The 21,520-nt window shown below is 57.1% G+C and overlaps 7 protein-coding genes across 7 annotated transcripts; 4 read left to right on the top strand and 3 right to left on the bottom strand.

Moving 5' to 3' along the window:
- Positions 1–33: 33 nt before the first annotated feature.
- B0H64DRAFT_200551 (Sedlin) lies at positions 34–946 on the top strand. Its single transcript, XM_062799251.1, has 2 exons — positions 34–157; positions 216–946. The coding sequence occupies exons 1-2, from the start codon at positions 107–109 to the stop codon at positions 747–749; spliced, it is 585 nt and encodes a 194-aa protein (XP_062658541.1). The 5' UTR covers positions 34–106; the 3' UTR covers positions 750–946.
- Positions 947–952: 6 nt separating this feature from the next.
- On the bottom strand, positions 953–2,741 carry B0H64DRAFT_476390 (glycosyl transferase family 90-domain-containing protein; the record flags this gene model as incomplete). The annotated part of the gene is made up of 3 exons (XM_062808147.1): positions 2,187–2,741; positions 2,074–2,127; positions 953–2,005 (listed from the first exon to the last, which is right to left on the bottom strand). The coding sequence occupies exons 1-3, from the start codon at positions 2,538–2,540 to the stop codon at positions 953–955; spliced, it is 1,461 nt and encodes a 486-aa protein (XP_062658542.1). The 5' UTR covers positions 2,541–2,741.
- A 543-nt stretch (positions 2,742–3,284) lies between these two features.
- Positions 3,285–5,491, bottom strand: B0H64DRAFT_200545 (AFG1-like ATPase-domain-containing protein). Its single transcript, XM_062799250.1, has one exon. It carries the CDS (start codon positions 5,349–5,351, stop codon positions 3,411–3,413), a length of 1,941 nt encoding a protein of 646 aa, XP_062658543.1. The 5' UTR covers positions 5,352–5,491; the 3' UTR covers positions 3,285–3,410.
- A 437-nt stretch (positions 5,492–5,928) lies between these two features.
- On the top strand, positions 5,929–10,599 carry B0H64DRAFT_434073 (Non-repetitive/WGA-negative nucleoporin C-terminal-domain-containing protein; the record flags this gene model as incomplete). The annotated part of the gene is made up of 3 exons (XM_062806073.1): positions 5,929–6,545; positions 6,609–10,125; positions 10,196–10,599. Exons 1-3 carry the CDS (start codon positions 6,231–6,233, stop codon positions 10,597–10,599), a joined length of 4,236 nt encoding a protein of 1,411 aa, XP_062658544.1. The 5' UTR covers positions 5,929–6,230.
- Positions 10,600–13,824: 3,225 nt separating this feature from the next.
- On the top strand, positions 13,825–15,342 carry B0H64DRAFT_418699 (kinase-like domain-containing protein; the record flags this gene model as incomplete). The annotated part of the gene is made up of 4 exons (XM_062805335.1): positions 13,825–13,953; positions 14,018–14,087; positions 14,146–14,294; positions 14,347–15,342. The coding sequence occupies 4 exons, from the start codon at positions 13,825–13,827 to the stop codon at positions 15,340–15,342; spliced, it is 1,344 nt and encodes a 447-aa protein (XP_062658545.1).
- Positions 15,343–16,407: 1,065 nt separating this feature from the next.
- On the bottom strand, positions 16,408–17,629 carry B0H64DRAFT_425604 (emp24/gp25L/p24 family/GOLD-domain-containing protein). The gene is made up of 3 exons (XM_062805690.1): positions 17,227–17,629; positions 16,811–17,116; positions 16,408–16,729 (listed from the first exon to the last, which is right to left on the bottom strand). Exons 1-3 carry the CDS (start codon positions 17,428–17,430, stop codon positions 16,580–16,582), a joined length of 660 nt encoding a protein of 219 aa, XP_062658546.1. The 5' UTR covers positions 17,431–17,629; the 3' UTR covers positions 16,408–16,579.
- A 90-nt stretch (positions 17,630–17,719) lies between these two features.
- On the top strand, positions 17,720–20,007 carry B0H64DRAFT_344741 (uncharacterized protein). The gene is made up of 2 exons (XM_062801298.1): positions 17,720–19,598; positions 19,680–20,007. The coding sequence occupies exons 1-2, from the start codon at positions 17,966–17,968 to the stop codon at positions 19,901–19,903; spliced, it is 1,857 nt and encodes a 618-aa protein (XP_062658547.1). The 5' UTR covers positions 17,720–17,965; the 3' UTR covers positions 19,904–20,007.
- Positions 20,008–21,520: the final 1,513 nt, after the last annotated feature.

The raw sequence follows: 21,520 nt of genomic DNA on the forward strand, positions 1-21,520 counted from the left end.
GTTCCAGAGCGAGCTGCACCTCGTCCCTCAGTCGCGACACGGGCAGCTCCTTCTCAGCCAACCTTCAACTCTCCAATCTTCCCGTTGAGGATCTCCTGGCGCAGCCATGGCTACCGCAATCCCCTCGATCGCCTGTCTCGGGGTAATCGGCCGAAATGTAAGCCTACCTCCAACCTTCCATCATTTATTCGACGACTAAACAAACCCCTTCTTAGAACAACCCCCTCCACACGTCCATCTTTCCGTCCTACGACGCTTCCAACAACTCGTTCCACCCCGTGCGCACGCCCCTCCAGTTCTCCCTCATCCTCTCCAGCACCCTCGACGTCTTCGAACTCCGCTCGCGCCAAAATACCGCCGCTGGTGTCGGTCTAACCGGCGACTTCGGTCTCCTCCACGCCGTCGACGACCGCCTCGCCGCTTACGGCTTCGAGACCAACACGGGCACCCGCTTTGTTGTCATTGTCGACATGCGTGGCCGGCGCATTGATGGTGCGCTCGCCGCAGGGCTAGATGGGAGGGACAAGAGGCTTGCCGGCGCGGCGGCAGGCTTGAGAGAGGGGGAGATGAGGCCTGTCTTCAAGGCCATGCAGTTGGCGTATGTAAAGCTGCTGCAGAATCCGTTTTTCGATCCGGATGAGCACTCGCCGCCGGCTGGGCAAGGAGGCGCAAAAATCACGAATAAGAAGTTTGCTGCGGATATGAGGAGGATCGGGGAGGCTTGGACGCCAGGGATTACAAACCTCTGAGGCGATGAAATTACTGAAGCTGATGGTCATGCGTTCCCGGCATTGAGAGCTGCGCTACGGATTAAGGAATAAGGAATCGCCGCGTTGTTTACAGGCAGCGCTGATTTATACGGGTCTATCGACACAAGCCAGCAGCAACCCACGCCGTTTCTACAGAACCCAAACGCCAAAACCCCGATCGCCCACCAAGACAGCAACGACCGTTACACGGTGTTTGTCAGGCTAAACGCTTCAAATGTGATCCCCTCGGTATCCTCCCACCCTTGACCCTCGGTCCGCGCCATCTTCGCCCACCCTCTCACCATGGCCCGCCAGTAACACGTCTCGGCGGCCGGGCTGAAATACCCCCCACCAACAAACATATCCCTCTGCCTCCTCGCGATACCCTCGGCGATGTCAGGGTGCTCCTCCAACCAGGCCACCGTCTCGCCCAAATCCGACCAGTCTGGGGCGACAAACACAATATTCGCCTCCTCTGGTTTATATCCCACCGGCCACGCCCTCCTGACCTTCTCAGTCGGCGTCCAACCCTTCCCACCATCGCCCCGCTTGAGATCCAAATCGCTCGAGAACAGCGGCCTCGCGAGGTGCGTCAGATGCTGCATCCACTGGATCGGCGGGGTGAGCACGACGCTGGCGCACATCTGCAGGAACTGGAACCGCCCGCTGTACGCGATGCCCTCGGTGTGCACCACGTACTTGTACCGGCAGAAGCCCTCGATCGGGAGCACGTTGCTGGCCTTCTTGCCGTCCTCGCCACCGGCCTTGTTACCGGCCTTGCTGCCGGCCTTGCTCCACTCGAGCGGCTCGACATCGGCCCACGGCTTGCCCCGCGCAACCTTGACCAGGTTCTGCCGCATGCGCGGGCTGTGCACGCTGTTGAACCACGTCGTGCCGCGCCACACCGCCTTGGCGATCTTGCCGTGCCAGGCGCCGGGCGCGGCGTACGCCGCCTCCAGCTCGGCGATCGCCGCCGCCGCCCGCCCCATCGACCCGATGAAGGGCAGGTTCCACGCCCAGAAGGAGAAGTGCGGCATCAGGAAGGTGCGCGCGTTGCCGTCCCGCGAGGACGACCCGAACTGCGGGTCCGCGTGCCGCGAGTACGCCCACGCCGTCCCGAACGGCTGGTCTTGGAAGTTGAGCGTGAAGATGGTGTCCGGGAGCGGCGTCGGCGAGGTCAGCAGCGCGCGGTGCAGCTGGTGCAGGGAGGCTGTTCGTGACTGTGTGCGTGTGCGGAGCGGGTGTGAGCGTGTGGGCTGCGCATAGATAGGTAGATAGCCCGTGGGGTCCGTTTGGCTTGTTTGGTGAAGGGTGGGAAACTTACGTTCATCATTTCCTGCGAGATGTCCGACTTGCGCTGTGCGTGGATGATGTGTATCTATCCCACCCCGTCAATATCGACCGAAGCTCCTCTCAACCAAACTCGCAAGTACGCACTTGTCCATTCTTAATCCGCCCCTGCAACGGCCCCATATCTCCCGTCTGCTTCACCTGAAACGGCCCCTTGGCCACGACATCGTCAATCTCCTTTGTAAGCCCCGGGAAGTAGGCGTTGCACTGTTCCTCGTCAAGCGAGAGATTATTCAACACCTCCGGTGGCGGCGGCGGCGGCTTCCCTCGGCGCCCCGACCCGCCAGTCGACCCGGACGATGACGTGGGCGTGCGCCAGACGAACACGAAGCAGTAGAGGGCCAGCACGACGCCGAGGACGAGGGTGAGCTGGCGCAGCTGGCGGCGGTTCTGCCGCGGCCGCGGCCGCATCAGCATTTGGAATCTCGTCTTCTCGCCCATGGCGCTGGCGACGTCCCCGCGGAGGGGCGCATTACACGGCGGGGGGTTGGTGTTGGTGTTGGTGTGGATGTGTGTGTGGATGGGGGAGGGACGGAGGGGGGTTGGGGAATGATTTACGAGTTGCACCACCGTGGCATTGAGGACACAGCTCGGGCCAGGAAAGTGTACGTTACTTTCTGTGTACGTACCCTTTTTCTATAGTGTACTACAGGAAGTGTGTTTTATTGAGTGTGCCTGCCATCTTCGGTTACAAAGATCCGGGATGCCCTCCAGGATCACCGGCGGGGCTCGCTCCGGAGCGTAGCAAGTTGCTGTTCTAGGCAAGAGGGTGTTTTGCTGGCCGAAAGGAGGGCATGTGTGCCATTGGTTGCCGGCCGGGAATGCTTGGTGATGGGTGCCGAAATAACCGGCAGTTATCCCCTTTTCGAGCCTGCTTTCGAGAAGATAATGGCGAAGCCCAGCCCAGCTGTATCGTGACACATTTAAGATGGCATACGCGGCATCTTTGCGGTGATGGTCTCTGTACACAATAAACCCCGATCCCCTCTTCCGTTCAAAACAACCCCAGAGAGGGTCTTGAATGTAACCTTTACCCCACAGTTGATTCAACGGTTGCATGTCGTGCGACGAGGAGGGTTTCCCCAGACTTAAATTCCCCTGGCAGCAGTTTCTGTGAAGGCGTGGAAGCCATCCTGAAGGCCAATGCAGAGGCAGACAACTACAAACAATCTGACCCCTTTCCTCGTCGTGATGCCCCTCATGATCGACGGCCTATGGAAAGGGGTTCTCTACCGGGCTGACAACCATGCCCAGGCAAGGGGTACCGTTCCCGGGACGGGACGAGCCAAACGAACACCTTGGCTTTCTCCCTCATTGCTCATCACTCTTTAGCCTCGCGATCCGGACCCGTTCCAAGCCCGCGGGCTCCTCGAGATCCACGGTTTCCCCCATCGTGATCTCGCTCGGCGCGCGGTTCGACAAGGGTGAAGGCGGCGGTTTCGACACGGCCCTCCCTTCCCAGTGCCTCGCTTCCTTCGGCAGCGGCTGCCACCAATCTCCCATCCGCGCATGCCACTGCGCGCTGCAGAGCTCCCACAGCCGGCTCGTCGCCCGCTTGTACGCGAACCGTTCGTCCTCGCCGGTAAACGCGCCCGTCTTGCTGAAGTCGACCTTCCTGTCCTGCTCCTTCCCAAAGTCCGAGTCTTGGTCGGGGTCGTACTTTGAGTTGGGGGACTCCGAATATGTTGATATGTTTGGGCGAAACGGTGACAATTGGTCTTGGTAAACCTCGGCAATCGTCTCCGAGTACGTTGCGTCGGTGCCCTCGTCACGCGCCGTTACGGCCTGAGCCGCGTCTGCTCCCACCTGTTCTGTCCTCGTCTCGGGGAAGAAGAGACGGTCGGGGTCGGCCTCAGCTCGGATAACCAACTTGCACCGTGATTCGTAGAGCGCATCCAAGAGCGTAATGAAACGCCGCGCTTCGTTCTTCATGGAGACCGTCAAGATGGGGACACGGTCAATAATGAAGGTATGGAAGTTAGATGCCAGTGTGACATAGTCCGCTGGCCCCAACGAGCTGACAAGCTCAGCAAAGTCCCAGCAGGAGACGCCGTTGTAGTGCCGAGGGATGTCTAGTTTCCTCCCATATACTACCACGCTGGTGGGTTTCCAGCTTAGGCCTTGGGCTGCTGAATAGCTATCGGCTGACCTCGTCGCATGCCGCAACCCGGATTCCCAACTCTCTCCGCTATCGGACGGCAAGAAGTACATAGCTGGTATCTGCGTCTCGCCTTCGGTTTTCTGCTGTCCCAAACTGGTGCTGTTGCCCGTTGCCTCCACCTGAGAAGGGACTCCTGTGACCATACCAACGGGTTCCGCCACGGGGCCTACCCGGCTCTCCCTTCTCCTCCAATCTTGAGTCCCCTCCATGTGCCAAAAGTCGCACCGGGCCTTAAGGACTTCAAGAAAGGCGGCAAAATCGCTGGTTTGACCGAACAACTCGCCTCCAGACCGGCTCTTTCCGAAGCCCAGAACTCTCTCGACCAGACCACCAGTAGCTGGGGGCGCGTAATAGCCACCTGTCGCTTTCTCAAGCTCCTCAGGCATTCTGTTCGAGGAAGCGACAAGAACACCACCAAGCTGGAAGAAGGCAACAAAGAGGTTGCTCATGATCTTACTCGCAGCCCTGTCTGGGAGCTGGAACTCGTCGAGAAACAGAATGGGAGAACTCTCCACAAGCTCCTTGGCCATCCAAAGCAAAGAATATTCGGGATGTTGTGAGGACGTATCCGGACGAGATTTTCGAAACTCTTCTAACCTTGAGAAGGTATGCAGCATGAAAGTGTTGAAGTGCCACCTCTTCTTGCGGCGAGTAGGTAAACCCTCGGCAAGGAGGTCGAGAAGCATTGACTTGCCCGTGCCAACCTCGCCCGAAAGGAAGAGCCCCCGTGGAGAGTCAACATGCAAAGCGGCCTGATAACTTGTCAAGACCCTTGCCAAAGCCAGGCTATCACTCCCATGGTCCCTCTGAAAGAAGCGCGCAAAGAGCGGGTTTCGGCGGATTGGGTGGGTACGAGAAGCGAGCGACTCTCCCGCCGTAGCCTGAGCCGCGCCCACAGCGCTCGTGATCTGTTGGAGCCTGATCTTGTACTCGTGCGAAGGTGTGTAGTCTTTTAGCCTCGCGTATACCCCTTGTAGGTGGTGAGCGAGGCGGTACTGGGCCGCATCCGGGCTGTAGACACCCGTCGCAATAAGGGATGTATACTTGACAAAGGGGTCGGTGATGGTGACCGAGGTCACCGCCCGATTCATGGCTTCGCGATGAAGGGAACTATCCCCGGGAAATAAAGGAGTGAGTATAACGTTGTAAAATCATTAGAATAAAATATTATTTCTTGAACGTTGCGCGACCTGAGGAACGGTTTGTGGGGGGGTTTAGTCGCAACACCATGAACTTCCAAGTTGAACCGTTAAACGGTAACTGCCCAATGATGTCACTAACTTCCGAGCAAAAGGTACCTGAATTAGCTCAAGCGGCGATTTGGGATCATCGCAAGCTCAGCTGGCGGGTGTACCCGAGCAAAATGCGATTTCAGGAACCGAGGGTCGGAAAAGCGCTGAGTGATGAGACAGTCCCATTGATTGTATCGTATCGTATCGGTAACCCCCGCGAACTTTGTGGTGAAATCGATCTCGAAACATGGATCGACTGATTGGGCAAAGGCGGGAAGAAAAAACAGGGCCAGGAACAAGCGACAAGGCGTCCGGCTGTTGCGTGGGTGCGTGGGTATCACTGCTGTGTGGGGCTGTTCAATCGGAGGCCAGCGCGTGGATGGAGCTGGCAAGCTGGGGGCTCCACGAACGCCCAGCTCCAGCCAGTTGTAGCCCCAGAATTTTTGCCCAAAGTCAACACAGGCCAATCGATGAAGGCTTCGTCACTCCTACTTCTGCCCGCCTCGAACTAGAACCATTCCATTCTAAACTTTTCGCTGGGTCGCTTCTTCTGCGCGCCCTCTCCTCGGTATTTACCGACACTTGATTCATCATATCTCCATCACCAATTTTCGATGTCGTTTAGCTGTTGATGATTCACCAAAGCACCAGTCTTTGGCGACTTCTTTACACGACGACATCGCGAGGTCGCGCCGACCGCAACACCGAAAACCCCCTCCGTTGGACCCGACTGTGAGAATGTTTTCTCCCGCGCTTCACGAAGGCGGGCCCGCAAAGGGCACGCGAAGCAGTCGCCGCCGGCAGCGCACCTCCGACACAACAACTCAGCAACCAAAGGCGAAGCGCCAAAGGGTTCCCCTGGCCGAGGCCGCCTCTGTGAATCCCGATCCACAGCCCGAGATGTACGAGGTGAAGCCCGACAAAATTGGGGCTCACGCGACGAAGCGCGACGGTATCGAGAACGTTGGCGCGCAACGAAAGGAACTTAGCGTGCGATCCAAGAAGCCCAAAGCAGGGGAGAGGACTGCCAAGGGCGACGGGAGCATTGTTTTGGTTTGTTCCCTCATCCTCGCCTGGGCTTGAAAATGTGCCTCGTAGCTAACTGCCGCGCTGCAGACAACGAACAATGCGTTTACCGTGAGCAAGTTACCGGCGCTACCAGACAGACTCCGCACAGACGCGCAAAGTAAGACCGAGACCCTTATACTGTCCAAGGGCGGAACGTTTCCCGGGCAAGCGTTGCTGAACTCTTCCCAAGATCGCCAGCACGGCGCCGTCCATTCCTCGAGCGGCTACGCCCTGAGCCTCACCCATAACCACGTCTTCGTATGGCCTTATACCTCGACGACATCTTCTCCCGAAACCTTCACATTCACCATCCCGTACCCCTCGAAGCATGCCTCCGATCCTCTCCCGCTTGCGTCCTTGGTCACCGCGTCGGCCTCCTCGGACGAGCCTGGGTTGGTCGTCGTCATCCCGACGAGCGGCAAGGTCGCGTACTGGGAGTCCATCTCGAGCGCAGCCACTGCCGACTTCATTCGGCAACAACGAAGCGGCGTCGAAGATTCAATATCCGGAATGTACTCGGGCGAGCACGTCACCCAGATCGTCGACGCTGGGTCCGCTGGCTTCGTTTTGGTTTTCAGCACCGGACGATTGGCATACATGAGTGTGAGGGATGCACACGGACGGCCCGGGATCACCGCCCAGTTCCTTCGGAGTGGTCTGGGCGGGAACGCTTTGGGCTTCTTTGGAACCATCCGTCATGCCCTCAGCTCAGCCGCCTTCCGCGGTGAAATTGCTGCCGCGCGGACCAGCCCCGGGGCCAAGGTCGGAGAGCGAGTGGTTGTTGCCGCGACATCCAAGGGACGGCTACATTCCTGGAAGATACACCGCGGTGGCCATCACGAACTCGTTGTTGATTGCGACATTCGGGAACGATTGATGGACGCCGTCCAGGAGGCCGATCCGAGCACCAAGTACTTTTCACCGGACTCTTTCGAGGTGCTCGACTTCACGCTCGTGCCTCGGGGTCTCGGGGAAAAGTATGTCAATGCCAGTCGCTTGAGCGAGGCGTTGACCCACGAAGAGGAGTCGTTACAACATGCTTTGCTGCTTGTTTCCTTTTCAAGACAGCACCACTCTCGATATTCGCTAGTCGAGGTGGTCATAGGCCCTGAGGGCCCCCGAGTCGGAATGGTCCGACCAGTAACTTCGTACAACAGCCCCGTGAGGTCCGGAGCCGCGGAGAAGCCTCAAATCTACCTCCCGCGGCCCGCGCTCGTTGCGTTTCTCGTATTCGACAGGGCTGTGGTCGTCGCCTCCATGGTTGCGCCTCCCGACTCCCCGGATGCGCAGCTGCAGGAGGATAGCCACATGTTGCCGCACACCTTCGAGGATGTAGTAGACTTCCGGGACGAGGAGACTCTTCAGGTTGTCGGCTCCGGCATCGAGGAGCCCAATGGGGGCGTGTATGCGCAAGACGACGCGAGGCCTCACCGCCATAAGACAAAAAACCCTACCGTCGTGCTCCTACTTCAAGGGGTTGGGACCGTCAGGATTGCAGTCTCCGACATCGACCGGTTTGCCAGCGACACGCCGCCAGAGGTCACCGCGAAGAGCAAGCTGGAGCAGGCTGTGTTCTTTGGGCTCAAGGATGACAACCCGTTGGTGTTCCAAGGCAGGAGAGAGCTACCCTTCTCCAGCGAGGAAATCAGTAACGCGGCAATTGAGTTGAGCCACGAGATTGTGAGCTCGAAGACGCCCTTTATCGCGAATCTGCCGGCCTCTCTCGAGAACAACATGAAGAGCAGGGTTGTCTACTTGGACGGCTTGATCGCATATCTCAACTCGCTCGATTTTGACCTAGACACACGCGCCCGGTGGATGCTGCTCTACAATGCCGAAAAGATGGCCGTTGCGACATGGATATGGCAAAAGCATGAGCAGTTTCTCGCCGAGCGGCCCAAGGGGGAGAAGAAGACGCTCATCTCCGAAACAGCAGTTTATATCAACGAGCATCAAAAAACGGAGCTCAACCCGGCCGTCGGCCAGGTGGATCCTGTCCGTCACTGGTTCATCAACGACGTGTGGAGGCTGGATATCTTTGTTGCCTGGGCCTACCAGATCATCAAATACCACTTCACAGAGCGGTTATCCGACGAGGCCGGCATCAATCGGCTAGTTTGGGAGGCCGTTACCATAAATAACGGAGCATTATTTGAGGCGCGCCAGTTCCGGCTGAATAGAGCGAGGCAATACGGCATCAACCCAAGAGATATCGCCGGCGGCAACGCGATCCCGGAACCCTGGACCGCAACTTTCTTCATCACCAACAACCTCAAGCGGCTGGTCGAGTTCTGTTACCAATGGCTTGAGCGGTACTCGGAACAATCTCCCGACAACACCCCGATCGACACCCGCCTCCTCGAATCCACCCGGCATCTTCTGCCCTCGTTAACGAGCCAGTATCTCACATCTCTTGCCGAGTTCTCGAGCTGGGCCGCGTTGAGCGACGATGCGCAGGCTCAGGAGCGCGGTAGGACTTACCAGCAAATTTATCAAGAAGATGTTTACACGAAGATCCTGAGGCTCAAGGATTTCAACTTGTGGGAGGAGGCCATTGAGCTCGCGAAGGAGTACAAAGCATTTGACTCACTTGCGGAGGTCGTGGTGCAACAGATCATATCGTTAAAGCAAAACGCGATGGAGGGGAACACGACGGACAGCGCGGCGCAAGAAAAGCTGGCTCTCGCCAAACTCAAGGAACAGAAGATGGGTCGCTTGTTCGACGACTACGAGGAAAGCTTTGCCTTCCGCGCTTACGAGGTTCTTCTCGAGAGCAGTGGCGTGGAGGCTGTTCTGGACTTCCCTCACGATAGGAACGGTTACGCGACCAAGTTTCTGCGGACCAAGCCTGAGCTAGCCAAGATCTCGTGGATCAACGACGTCGAGAGGGAGAAGGATATCGACCATGCTGCCGAGACGCTACTAGACCTAGGTCTCACCCGCGAGCAGCAGGTCTGGAACAAAAAGATTGAGCTCAGCTTGGGCAAACTCGCCCTGCTTGCTGACGAGGCCGAGCAGTCCGTCAATGATGGCGTCAGCAGCGCTCCCTCTGATAATGAGGGGAGGAACGGCGTCAACCTCGAAAAGATCGATCACGCGCTCGAGCTCATCAAGATCCAAGACGCTCTGTATAGCCAAATCTTGCCTACTATTCAGGAGGGCGTTGACGAGTCGGCAGAAGTGGAACTCGCTGTGAAGGAGCATGGGGACCTGATCCCGAAAAGGCAGAAGGCTCTCCATCAGGTTTTTGACGATTCCATGTCACGCCTGCTCAGACATGAAGCGCTGCAGCCACACACCCTGATCGACCTGCTCACTCTGGCGTCGCTTCCCTCCAACCACTACGACACCATCGGCGACCAATTCTACCTTGCGCTCAAGGTCGCCCAGTACGGCCTCAAGGGCGAGGAACGCGCCGACGCCGAGCGGCTTATCTGGAGGCGGTGCTTCACGCGCGATGATTGGCAGCGAGTCAATGAGACCAACGAGAAGGACGACCTCGACCAACTTGCCACCGTGGGCGAGACAGCCGCCTACCACACCTTATTCGCAGTTGTAGACGAGCGTAAGTCTTACCTACCCCCTACCCACCGACCACTTCAAAAAACACATGCTAACCCAACCCGTGCTTCCAGAACACACCCACTCCAAATTCCACCCCTTCGTCAAGCCGTCCGACGCCCTCGGCGTCTTCACCGAGGCGCTCGACCGCCGCTTCGACACCATGGACGACGGCTTCCGCGGCAAGCTGCTCGACGCCATGCGCTGGGAGGACAAGCAGCTGCGCACGGCCGTCGACAGGGCCCAGCTCGACGCCTGGTACCGCACCACGCGCGAGTGCGCCGAGAAGACCGTCGCCGTCACCTACGACCGCATCACCGCCGCGAAGAGGGCCGCCGCGGCCGAGGCCCACGCCGCGAAAACCCAGGCCCTGGCCCAAGGGCGGGTGCAGCAGCCGAATGGGACGGCGAAGTCCAAGTTGGTGATCAAGGAGAGGGAGGAGGGGAGGACGATGCCGGGGGGGTTGTTTGGGCTTTGAGGTTGGGGATGGGGGTTGAGGGTTGAGCAAGGGGGTGGCGGCGGGATGCGCGTCCATGACTTCGGGCTTTTGTTTTTTTGTCTTGTGTGTGTACTGGACTGGGGAAATGAGGGATGGGAACGGTCCTACGCAAGAGATGGGGGCAACGCTCGCTTCTTTGCTTTCTTTTTCCCTTTCTCCTGGTAGATGACGGTGCGGGCGTACAACGGTTTACGCAGACCAAACTGTATAATTACTTTTGTGGCATAGCTGCTTTGGCTGTCGGGTTTTTTTGATGGGTTTCTATGAGAACATGGCGGCTCTGCAGAGCTGGCCTTGCCGGGCCTTGATGGTCAGGACGAAGCTACATCAAAAATGGGAAGGCTGAGTTTGTGGTACCGGAGTGAGTTCGCCCTTCTTTTTGGCCTTTTCAACCGTGACGTAAACCAACAACGGCATCCTCTTGTCATATGCTAGTGACGGAAAAGGTATGGATCTGAGCTGAGGCATTTGAACGCAAGCTTCGGTTATCGCGGTCTCAGCTGAAACAGTTCTCCGCGACGGGGAACCCGAGGGAGTGTTACACAGTATTCGTAAGAGCATAACTTCAACCCCCTCCCCTCCTCCATTCTCTCGGCCAGAGCGGTGAGTGGCTGCGGTGCCATCTATCATTTAAGATTTTTGTTTGAGTCGGAGGGCGAATCATGTGGTCAGAACGAGGGGGCAAGGAAGGGTGTGAAACAGATGTGTGTTAATGTGAGGGAGTTATATCCATGGATGTTCTCTCTGCCATCCAAAACCCGAGCTTGGGCATCGATGCTTGTTTTTACGCTTAAAGCCAAGAGGTGAATTTCAAGTTCTACATACAGATGTAATGTGCCAGAGGTCGCATCCCTATGCACCGACCTATATTTGTCGGCCCATAGACGACGGCCAAACGGGATTGTTTGGGTCGCAAACCTCGAAACCCCCAAACTTTCCGGACGTCCACGGGTGGAAGGTGACCTTCACTGAAAACCATTGGATATTGGGCCTGCCAGCGAGTTGATCAGTTGCAGAGCACCCCGGCTTCGAGGTCTTCGAGACAGTGCTGTGTCTGAGTGTCGACCAACCACCGAGTCGCATTTTGACTGGATACAGAAACACGCGCATGAGCTGGAGCGGGCAGGTGCAGATGGAGTCAAAGCTTGAATGTTGGTTCGTCCGACTCAAACTGTCTTCAAGAATCCACTCAAGAATCCACCATCAAACGGGCTCTCGTGGCGAAAAGGAAGGCATCGTGGAATCGAATGTTGTGGTCCGTTGGAATTTGGAACCGCCTCACTGTGCAGTGCGCGTGGATATCCTTGTGCAGCCGCGCTCAAGATCACATCCCGTCGGGAAGGGAGGCACGTTTAATTTTTTCCGACCTCGCCTTGCTTCTTGGCGCACCCAAACAAGGCTGGCTCGGGCGAGAACCCCAGTCAGGGCCAAACTTGCTCGCCACAGGTACCGATGTACCTCACTACTGGCACTCCAAGTCAGGGGCGGTCCGCTCCCTGCCCAGACTGGTTGGCTGATGAGACCAAATGGAAGCTCCACAGCGCCGAAATGGCATCCCATCGCTTGCCTTACCGAACCTTGGAGCGAAGACCGACAAGCCGGCCGGGGGCTTTTTGTGAGATTCGTGAGATTCGTACCTTCCTTTTTGCCCCTGCTGGCCGCTTCCCCAACAAATGATGTTTGCAACAGGCGTGACCGCGAGCCTTCTGCAGGAGAGCTGCCGTGAGGCTCACCGCGACAATTTGGCCCCGTCTTATTGCTGGGAACCATCCCTTTTTAGGATTGCTAGCGTGGGGACAAGAGGCTGGGGGACAGATGTGGTCCCCACACGATTCTGGCCTTTTTCGTCGCTTCCGCGGCCCTCAACGGCTCGTAGATCGACGGCCGGCTTCGGGCGGTGAAAAGTAGTATACAGAATAGTTATGGACATAACCCGGCTAGTGTTGATCGAGCCGGCACCGAGGACGGGCTGCTTTGCTTAGGAAACCAAGATTGCAAAGTCGCATCAGTCTAGCGGTGCGGAAGGTCCCTAGTTTTGCGCTCAGAGCACGGTTCGGAAGGGGATCAGGGCTCCGTTGGCGGATTGAATCCCTCCAAAATGAACCGAGCAAGTCCAGATCAGGCAATGGTCTCGACTTTGGGCTGTGATGCTCTGAATGCAACACTGATCATGCAAGCACATCGATGACCTTTGGTGACCACTCGGCTTGTTCCTGCGCCTCTCTCTCCATCCCAACTCCTGCTGGGCCGTGCTACGCCTCTGGGCCTGTGCATCCGCGTTCCAATTGCGGTGCTGTGGCAAGGACTTGCAGAAGTGAATTGGCAAGAGACGGGAGGCTGCGCAAGGACCAGCTCACTTCGTTGCCCGCTGGCGGTCTGCCCGTGCTGGATTGGCTGGACTGTCCACCACCCCTGTTCACGACTCCGCTGCCCTGCCTTCCCCTTCTGGAGTCTCCCTTCCTCGCCTTTTCCTCCTTCTCCATTCCCTCCCGCCACACCACACGACATATCGCCATCCCACCAAACTCTGTGCGCCTTCGCAGAGGCCACAGACGACAAGCGGTGCCGGGGCGACCGAGCGCATCCCGAGTGAGGACCTGCCAATCGGCCGGTTCAATCCAGAGGAAGAATCATTAAGCGTTCGAACTTTCACGTCGCGGCGGAACGCCTAAGAGACCACACGAGCTCAACTCGAACTCGAATCCCTTTGTCGTCCCATCTCCGACGCGGCTTCATCCGCCGGATTTTTTTCGCCGAGGAATCGTAGCAATTGTTTCGTTCTGCCTGTAGCCGTTGCCGACCGACAAAAGTCTATGCCAGCAAAAGCATCGCCTCTTGACAGCCGAGCTCCGCCCACCGCCTGTCAATAGGGCCGTCTGCAGACCCCTTCGAGAGCTTGTGAGTTGGCTCGTGCCCACCCTCTGCACCCCGTTTTCCCACCACATCAACCTCTCCTGGGTTGTCCTGGTCTTGCGGAGGTGGTACACTGCGATGATCGCATCGCTGTTTGCCTCTGCACTCCACCGACTACCGACATCCCCACGTCGACGCACCCAGCTGTGTCATCATCTACATTGATGCAGCTGTCTCCGAAGGACCGTCTTTTTGATATGGGACTTGACTGAAACTGACAATTCGGTCGAAATTCAGATACCCACACCGCATAACCAGATCGGGTCGCGCGATTAACGCCAATCCAGCAACATGGCTTCGTCATCGTCGAACGTTGTTGGGGTGCACTACCGGGTTGGGAAGAAGATTGGAGAGGGCTCCTTCGGTGTCATCTTCGAGGGAATGAACCTTCTCAATAGCCAACAGGTCGCCATCAAGTTTGTACGTTCAAAAGACCCCAACACCCCTCTCGTCGCCTGGGCAAGACTAATATGATATGGAATAGGAACCTAGAAAGAGCGATGCTCCTCAGCTACGCGACGAGTACCGGACGTACAAGATCCTTGTGGGCTGCCGTAAGTCTTCCCCAGTGAGGTTACCACGGGAATACCCTCTAACTAACCCTGACCTCAGCTGGGATTCCCAATGTCTACTACTTTGGCCAAGAAGGCCTCCACAACATCCTGGTCATCGACCTGCTTGGTCCGTCGTTGGAGGATCTCTTCGACCACTGCAATCGGAGGTTTACCCTCAAGACAGTCTGTATGGTCGCAAAGCAGATGGTATGTGTTTCCGCCAAATCATCTTGGTGATCACGTCTGACCAGTGTTGCAGCTGTCACGCGTCCAAACAATCCACGAAAAGAACTTGATCTATCGAGACATCAAGCCCGACAATTTCCTTATCGGGAGGCCTGGCACAAAGACGGCCAACGTCATCCACGTCGTCGACTTTGGAATGGCGAAGCAATACCGCGACCCAAAGACCAAGCAACACATCCCTTATAGGGAACGCAAATCGCTCTCGGGAACCGCCCGGTACATGAGTATCAACACCCATCTCGGCAGGGAGCAGTCGAGACGAGACGATCTCGAGGCCCTAGGACACGTCTTTATGTACTTCCTGCGCGGCGGTCTGCCTTGGCAAGGCCTCAAGGCTGCCACCAACAAGCAGAAGTACGAAAAGATTGGAGAGAAGAAGCAGACGACCGTCATCAAGGACCTCTGCTCGGGCTTTCCCGAACAGTTTGAGAAGTATCTCAGCTACGTGCGCGGTCTCGGCTTCGAAGACGAACCCGACTATAACTATCTTCGTGGTCTCTTTACCGAGGCGCTCCAGGTCTCTGGGCAGGTCGAAGATGGTGAGTACGACTGGATGAGGAAGCAAGACAAGAAGGGGGACTGGAACCGGCAAGCTTTGCACGACCCAAACTCTCGGCCCGGGGCATCTGCCATGGAACTGCACGGCAACTCGCGGGGGGCCACCAATCGTCACCAAAGCGACCCGCAAGCCCCGGGACTGACCGCAGCTCGTTTAAACGCCACGCAACCCCCGCTGCCTCGCCAGGTTATGGGACAACCACCGAACCAAGGGCGGCCAAACGGGCCCGGATTGGCAAGTCCGCGCTCGGCGGCTGGGGGTTACATGCAAGCGGCGCCCACTCCGACGGGCTCGACCCAGGCGCAGTTCCAGAACAGCGCCCAGAACCTGCCCCAGCGACCGATGACCCAGTCACCCCAGATGAACAGCCCAGCCCAGCCGCAGAATAGCCCCCAGCAACCGCAACCGACGGGCTTCCAGAAGTTCATGAAGACGCTGTGCTGCGGTTAACGGCCTTGACGCTTGCTTTTTTGTTGAATCATCCGGCGTCCTATTGGGTAAGCGATTGGTCCTTGACTTCAAAAAACCTCGGGCGACCTTGGCTCACGGGTTCAACCAGCGCGAGGCGGTAGCGGACAGCATGTTCTATATAGAAGGCTTTCCAGGAGACGAGTCTGACATGATTTGCCCGCAACATGCGCATCCGTTTTTCGTTTTTGCATGGGACATAGAGGATACTTCTTTCCATAGCGGTTTCCGGCACATTCGGCGCCTCTGGACAGACATCATTTACGATCACGATAATCCGGTTTTCTTTTTTCTCTCGACTGCGAGTCCCTCCTTTTGTTTCTCGGCCTGGGCCGCCTCATCTCGTCACAGCTCTGGCTACAGGGCTGAACATTGCTGGGCGGGCTGGGTACTGTGGGGGTAAACAGGACATCATGGCGCTCTTTGGGCGTGTGTTTTTTTTTATTGTCTCTCCCATACAGATAACTCTCTAATAATCAGCATCCGTCTTTGAGAACAAAACCATACAGCACAAAAGCAAAAAAGGGGCGTCAGCGTAACTGGTGTCAGGTTAGTTTTGTTGTCTGTCTCTGGGCTCAGCGGGACGGGAGTCTGATTTGTCACATTCATGTTTTTCTTTTGGGTCAAAATAACAAAATCGATTCTATAAAATTATCCTCGGCTACCTACTTGTGAAGAATCCCTTGCTGCCTCGTTGCGTTATCTGTAGTGCGCGTTCTTATTCTCCTTATATTTCCTTCTCGGGTTCGAAGCAAATACCGAAGCTGCGAATATTGAAGTGTTTGTTGAGCTAGTCGTCCGTATTAATCTCTAACAAGTGAATACACCGCGCTATAGGAGAGTATAGCCAGAACATTTACAGACCAAACGCGACCATGGCAGGAAAAACACCAAGCTTGCGGCGGACTAATCCAAACATCCTCCATTTCCATTCATGCCAGACCAAGTGTGTATATCATTACAGTAGAACCATGACCGCGTATATACCTATCGTTGATTGCATTTAGAAACTCCCGCTCCCAACCAAACCCATTGACTTCCCTTCCCACCGAGAGAGATACATTTCTAACCCAGACAGACAGGCGGGATGCGTTCCGTAACGGGGGTCGAATGGATGCATACAGCAGCAAGCAGATCATCAAGACAACAATAACGACAAACTCCCACACCGCCACCAGCACCAGCCCATAGCAGAACAAGCCATATTTTTTGCGTCTCTCTATGTAAGCTTCTGCTTGATGAAGAAAGACCGGAGGTGGGACAGCTGCCAGGCGCACGTCACGCCGAGCACAACGAGCTGGATCAGAATCCACCGGACCACGCGCGCGTTGGTGCTCTCAGATTGATCGCGGAACTCGGCTTCGCGTTCCTGTATCCCGCATTGGTTAGCCTCTTGAAACTTCCACTCATCCGGGCCAGAGAAGAAAAAAAAGGGAAAGGGGAACCTCACCCGCTGGAAAACCTGCTCCCTCCGAATATCATTCAACCGGGCGTTCAAGTCCTTGACGCGCGTCGCCAGGTCCTGGATCTTGTCCTTGTCGGCGCCGTCGAGCGCGCTCGTCTCGCCCACGGCCACGTCCAGCGTCAGGCGGATCCCGCCGTTGGGCGACGACACCGAGAGCCAGTTGGCCCGGCCGCTGCTGGACGAGGGCGTGAAGCAGAGCTTGTGGTCGCCCGACTCGGCCGCCGTGAAGGTGAACTTGCCCGAGGAGCCGCCGCGCTGCGACACGACGCGGTGGTCGTTGTCGAAGATTTCCTGCGGAAGGGGGGGGAAAGGGGGTTAGCGTGTGGGTTGGATCCAGGGCGGGTATGGTTTGGGGGGGAGGCAGGAATTGGGAGGGGAGAATGGATGAGGGCAGGACATACATCAACGGAAATGTAGATGCTAATGCCGTCGTGCTTTTCCCAGGCGTGCCTCTGGTCGTTCCATTCCTCGGCCGAGTAGTGGCCCACCACCAGGGTGTCCTTGGGGAGCTCCTCGAAGAAGCACTTGGGTGTTGTCACGTCGACGTAGAAGTAGAGCGCCTGGGCCATGGAGGCCAGGGAGAGGAGGGGGAGAAGAGACCTCATTGTTGCCGGTAATCTGGCGGGTCACCTCGTGCTGTTGGTGACGGTGGAGGGCGGCGGCGGAATTCGCTAGGACGAGGTTCTGGAAATCGACACTTTCCGCTGGCAACACTGGCTGGCGCTCACAGTCGCGGCCGCCCTTGGCCAAGCATTCGAAGCTGCCACGTTCAGGAAAATTGGGCCCAGGGGGGATTGGTCCGATCACGTGCGTCATTTTGTGAGGAAGTCTTGGCCCTCCGAGTTCCTTCGATTGCAGGCATGCGATGCAGCGGGAGTTTTTTTTGGCGGTGTCCGCTGCCAAAATCCACCTTGATGAGCTGCCCAAATTCGACGATTTGCATCACCCAGTTAACACCCTACCGCTCCTTTATCGCAGAAGCTAGGGGACATCGATCTCAAACGCGTGTATTATTAATTTTTAATTGAATTTGGGTTCTACCAATTGATCTTGCCCGCTGCGAGCGCAAACTTAGTGCTTCCGGCCAGAGCGCTATCGCATGCCGCGACGCGACCCGACGAAACACACCCCACCACCACCATGTCCTCCCACGACGTCCGCGATGTTTTGAACCTCCCCTCCAACAACAACTCGGCCGCACCCCGTGCATTAAAAAAACAGAAAATCGGCGGACCCCGACCAAACTTGAAGGGACTCGCACGCGAAGTGCAAAACCTTGGCGGCGACAACCCGATCGCTATCGTCCCCGAGGTATCCTTCTTCAAGAAACGGCGATTTGCGAGTCGCAAACCGGCTACGCGATGGGAATTGAAGTCGTTCACAAACTCAGCACGGGACGACGATGGCAACCTTGTGCTCCGGCACTGGAAACGGAAGACGGAGCATGGCCCGCCGCCGCCACCCGTGCAGGAAGGGGAATCGGAACAAAGTGAGGGCATGGTAGTGGACGGGGAGAGGCAGGACGACAAACCCGAGGATTCTTCGTTCGCCAAGTTCAACGTGCGGGTTCCAGTGCCGCAGTACAACGAGGACCAATACCGAGTGAACCTCCAGAGCAGCGAGTGGACGAAGGAGGAAACCGACTACTTGTTAGAACAGGCCAAGGAATACGACTTGCGTTGGGCCATCATTTGGGACCGGTATGAGTTCGCACCTGAACCTCCTCAGGGGGAGGAATCCACCGGAGCGAGCACAGCCGTGGTGTCGGCGCAAAAATCACGAACGATGGAAGACCTGAAGGCACGGTACTACGAGGTTGCGGCGAAGATGATGGCGGTACAGAAGCCAGCACAGTACATGACGCGGCCCGAGTTCGAGCTCTACGAGATGATGCAAAACTTCAACGCCGAACAGGAACGGAAACGGAAGGAGTTCGCCCTCAACACGATGGCACGCTCTAAGGACGAGGCCCGCGAAGAGGAGTCTCTCCTCCTCGAGATCAAACGCATCCTCGCGCGCACGGAGCGCTTCAACGAGGAGCGCCGCGAGCTATACCAGCGCCTCGACTACCCGGCCACGGACTCGGACATCAACTCCTTCAAGAGCTCCGCCGGCCTACAAGCCCTCCTTCAAAACCTCATGTCCACCGACAAATCCAAGAAACGCAAGAGCATCCTCGGCCCCAACGACACCGCCAGCCCGGGCGGCGCCGTCCCAAACAGCGCCGTCTCCGAAGGGCCCGGGCACAACCGGCGCGAGAGCATCGCGGCCGCCGCCTCCAGCCGTCGCGACTCGGACGCCCGCGGGGGCGGTGGCGCCGGCGCCGGCGCGCGCGTGTCCGCGGAGCCGACCCCGACGTCAGCCACCTCGGCGGGGGCAGCGGCGGGCAACAACAAGAAGAAGGGCGGGGCGGGGGCGGCGCAGCCGGAGCGGCGCAAGCTGACGGGCCACGAGGAGCAGGTGTACGGGGTGCTGTACCACGACCGGCTCGGCAGCGGGCCGACGTTCCGGTACGAGCGCATCAACAAGCTCTACAGCCACAAGTCGGGCCAGCAGCAGCTGCGCATGACCAACGCCCTCGCCGAGCTCGACGTGCCCCCGCGCCTCGTCATGCCCACCGCCGCCGTCACCGCCCAGTTCGAGGTCCTCTGGGGCGCCGTCGCCGCCCTGGTCGACGCGCGCAAGCTGAGCGACAAGCTCGAGGGCGAGATCAAGCTGGAGGAGGCGAAGCGCGTGGAGAGGGCGCGGGCGCGGGAGGTGCTGGGCTCGGATGGTGGCGACGGCGAGGGCGATGGCGATGGTGATGGTGAGGGGGGCGGGGAGGGGGAGGGTGGAGGATCGCGCAAGGAGAAAGAGGGGGGAGCCGATGGCGAGGCCGCCGACGAGCAGGAGCAGCAACAGCAACAGCAACAGCAGCAGTCTACGGGGGAGAAGACGGATGGGATTAAGGAGGAGCCCGGGTCGGAGAAGGACAAGGCTGCTGGCGCGAGGCCGGGCAGCAGTAGCGGGCCGCAGAAACGGAGTGCGAGCGTGCTTAGTGCGGCGAGTGATAAGAGCGCGAAGCGGCAGAAGAAATAGGCCGTGGCCTCTATGGGCTGTGCGTAGTGGTGGTTTATGAATACAGTAGTATACCGTGAGGCAGTAGTTTGTGCCGTTTCGAGTATAACATGCGACCTTGCCCTACTTGATACGAACCAATGTGTGATATTGTGCGCTGAGTGGGTTGGTAGCACACTTAGACCATCATTGAGGAGATTCTGCTCAGCATATGCTGAAACCGTTCTTGCGACGCTCGATGTTTGTGGGTTGACAAGGGAGTTGGGTATCGGTTAACAACTGAATACGGCACCGGGAAGAAACAGACAGAACCACGCCCAAAATACCAAGAGAGCCGTGAAGGGCAGTTAATACTAGCCGTCGCAAATCTACCGTCCGCGTTAATGAGGATGTTACGAGATGATACTTACATTGGAGTTGGTAGTGATATAGTTATGTACACATACATGTCATTCAGTTGGGAATCTTCAGGTTCCCCTTTTCTCTTATTGACATTACACCTCCTCTTTCCACCTTCGCCTTCGCATTGTTCTCGTCAGATACCGGAACTCCCAGATGCCTCCAAAACCCCGACAGACGGACTTCGCTAACAGCCCAATATCCCATATGGATAAGTGAGCTGACAGCTCAGCGCTCTCCCGTATGTGTTTAGTGACGAAATGGAGGGGCGTGGTCGCTTTTTGACAGCATACCCCGGGAATTATAGTTGGTGGAATAAAGAGCACTGAGAGAGTGATTTTAATATGCCGGCCGGTAGTAACTAATTAACTTGGAAATTGGTTTAAAAGGCCATGTGAGGGAGTCATCTGAGATTTGCAAAAAGCCCTCTTCCAACTCCTTTACTTTGACCCTATGAGACCTATGGCGATAAAAAGCACCGGCATTGCTCAAATGTTTGAGATGCCCGTCTTCGGCCGCCCGGGGAGAGTGAGATCGAGTTCAGTATTGTTCGCCTCAACTCGGGACGAAGTGCCGTCTTCACTTTCCCAGCGAGTTAAGCAAGCTGCCGGGGACACCTCGGTCACTTTACCTGTATTATTCCCCACACAGTCACCGCCATCATCAGGTCCCAACCGCATCCTAAGTCAGATTAAGGCCTTCCGCCGAACACGAACCGGGTTGTGTTATGGTCTTCATTGCTGCTTGAAGCGACTTCAGTGCGGCAATCACTAACGCTAACGGGGCGATGGCGTCAAGTTTCCCTTCACATGACGCCTACGGAGGGAGCCAGGTTGGAGACTGTCTGTCTAAGAATAGCATCACACCGCCAACCTACCTTGCTTGATGTGCAGGAAGTTAAGAAATAAAATAGACCGATTGGCGCACCGCTACGCTTTTTCACGATAAACTACTGCCTCGGATATTCTATATGCCCAATCCAGAAACCTGATTCGGTATTGTGCGAAGGACTGTGCAGCTGGTGGGCGGCTGGCTGGTGATGGACTGGCCGTAGGGATGTGGTGCGCGGCTAAGTCACTTCATTGCAACACTGTTGCTTTCCTAGTGTTTGAAAGGACCTGCAGATGCTGAGTCGAGTTTGAACGAACATGTAGTCAAGGGAACTCGTGCCGTCTAAGGACGGATGGGGAAGGGCCACGCTGATTTACCGGCTCCCGGGCGTGCGATCTCGCGAAGGTG

This window comes from Chaetomium fimeti (assembly GCF_033439085.1).
Source record: "Chaetomium fimeti strain CBS 168.71 chromosome Unknown B0H64scaffold_5, whole genome shotgun sequence".
Taxonomy (NCBI): Eukaryota; Fungi; Ascomycota; class Sordariomycetes; order Sordariales; family Chaetomiaceae; genus Chaetomium; species Chaetomium fimeti.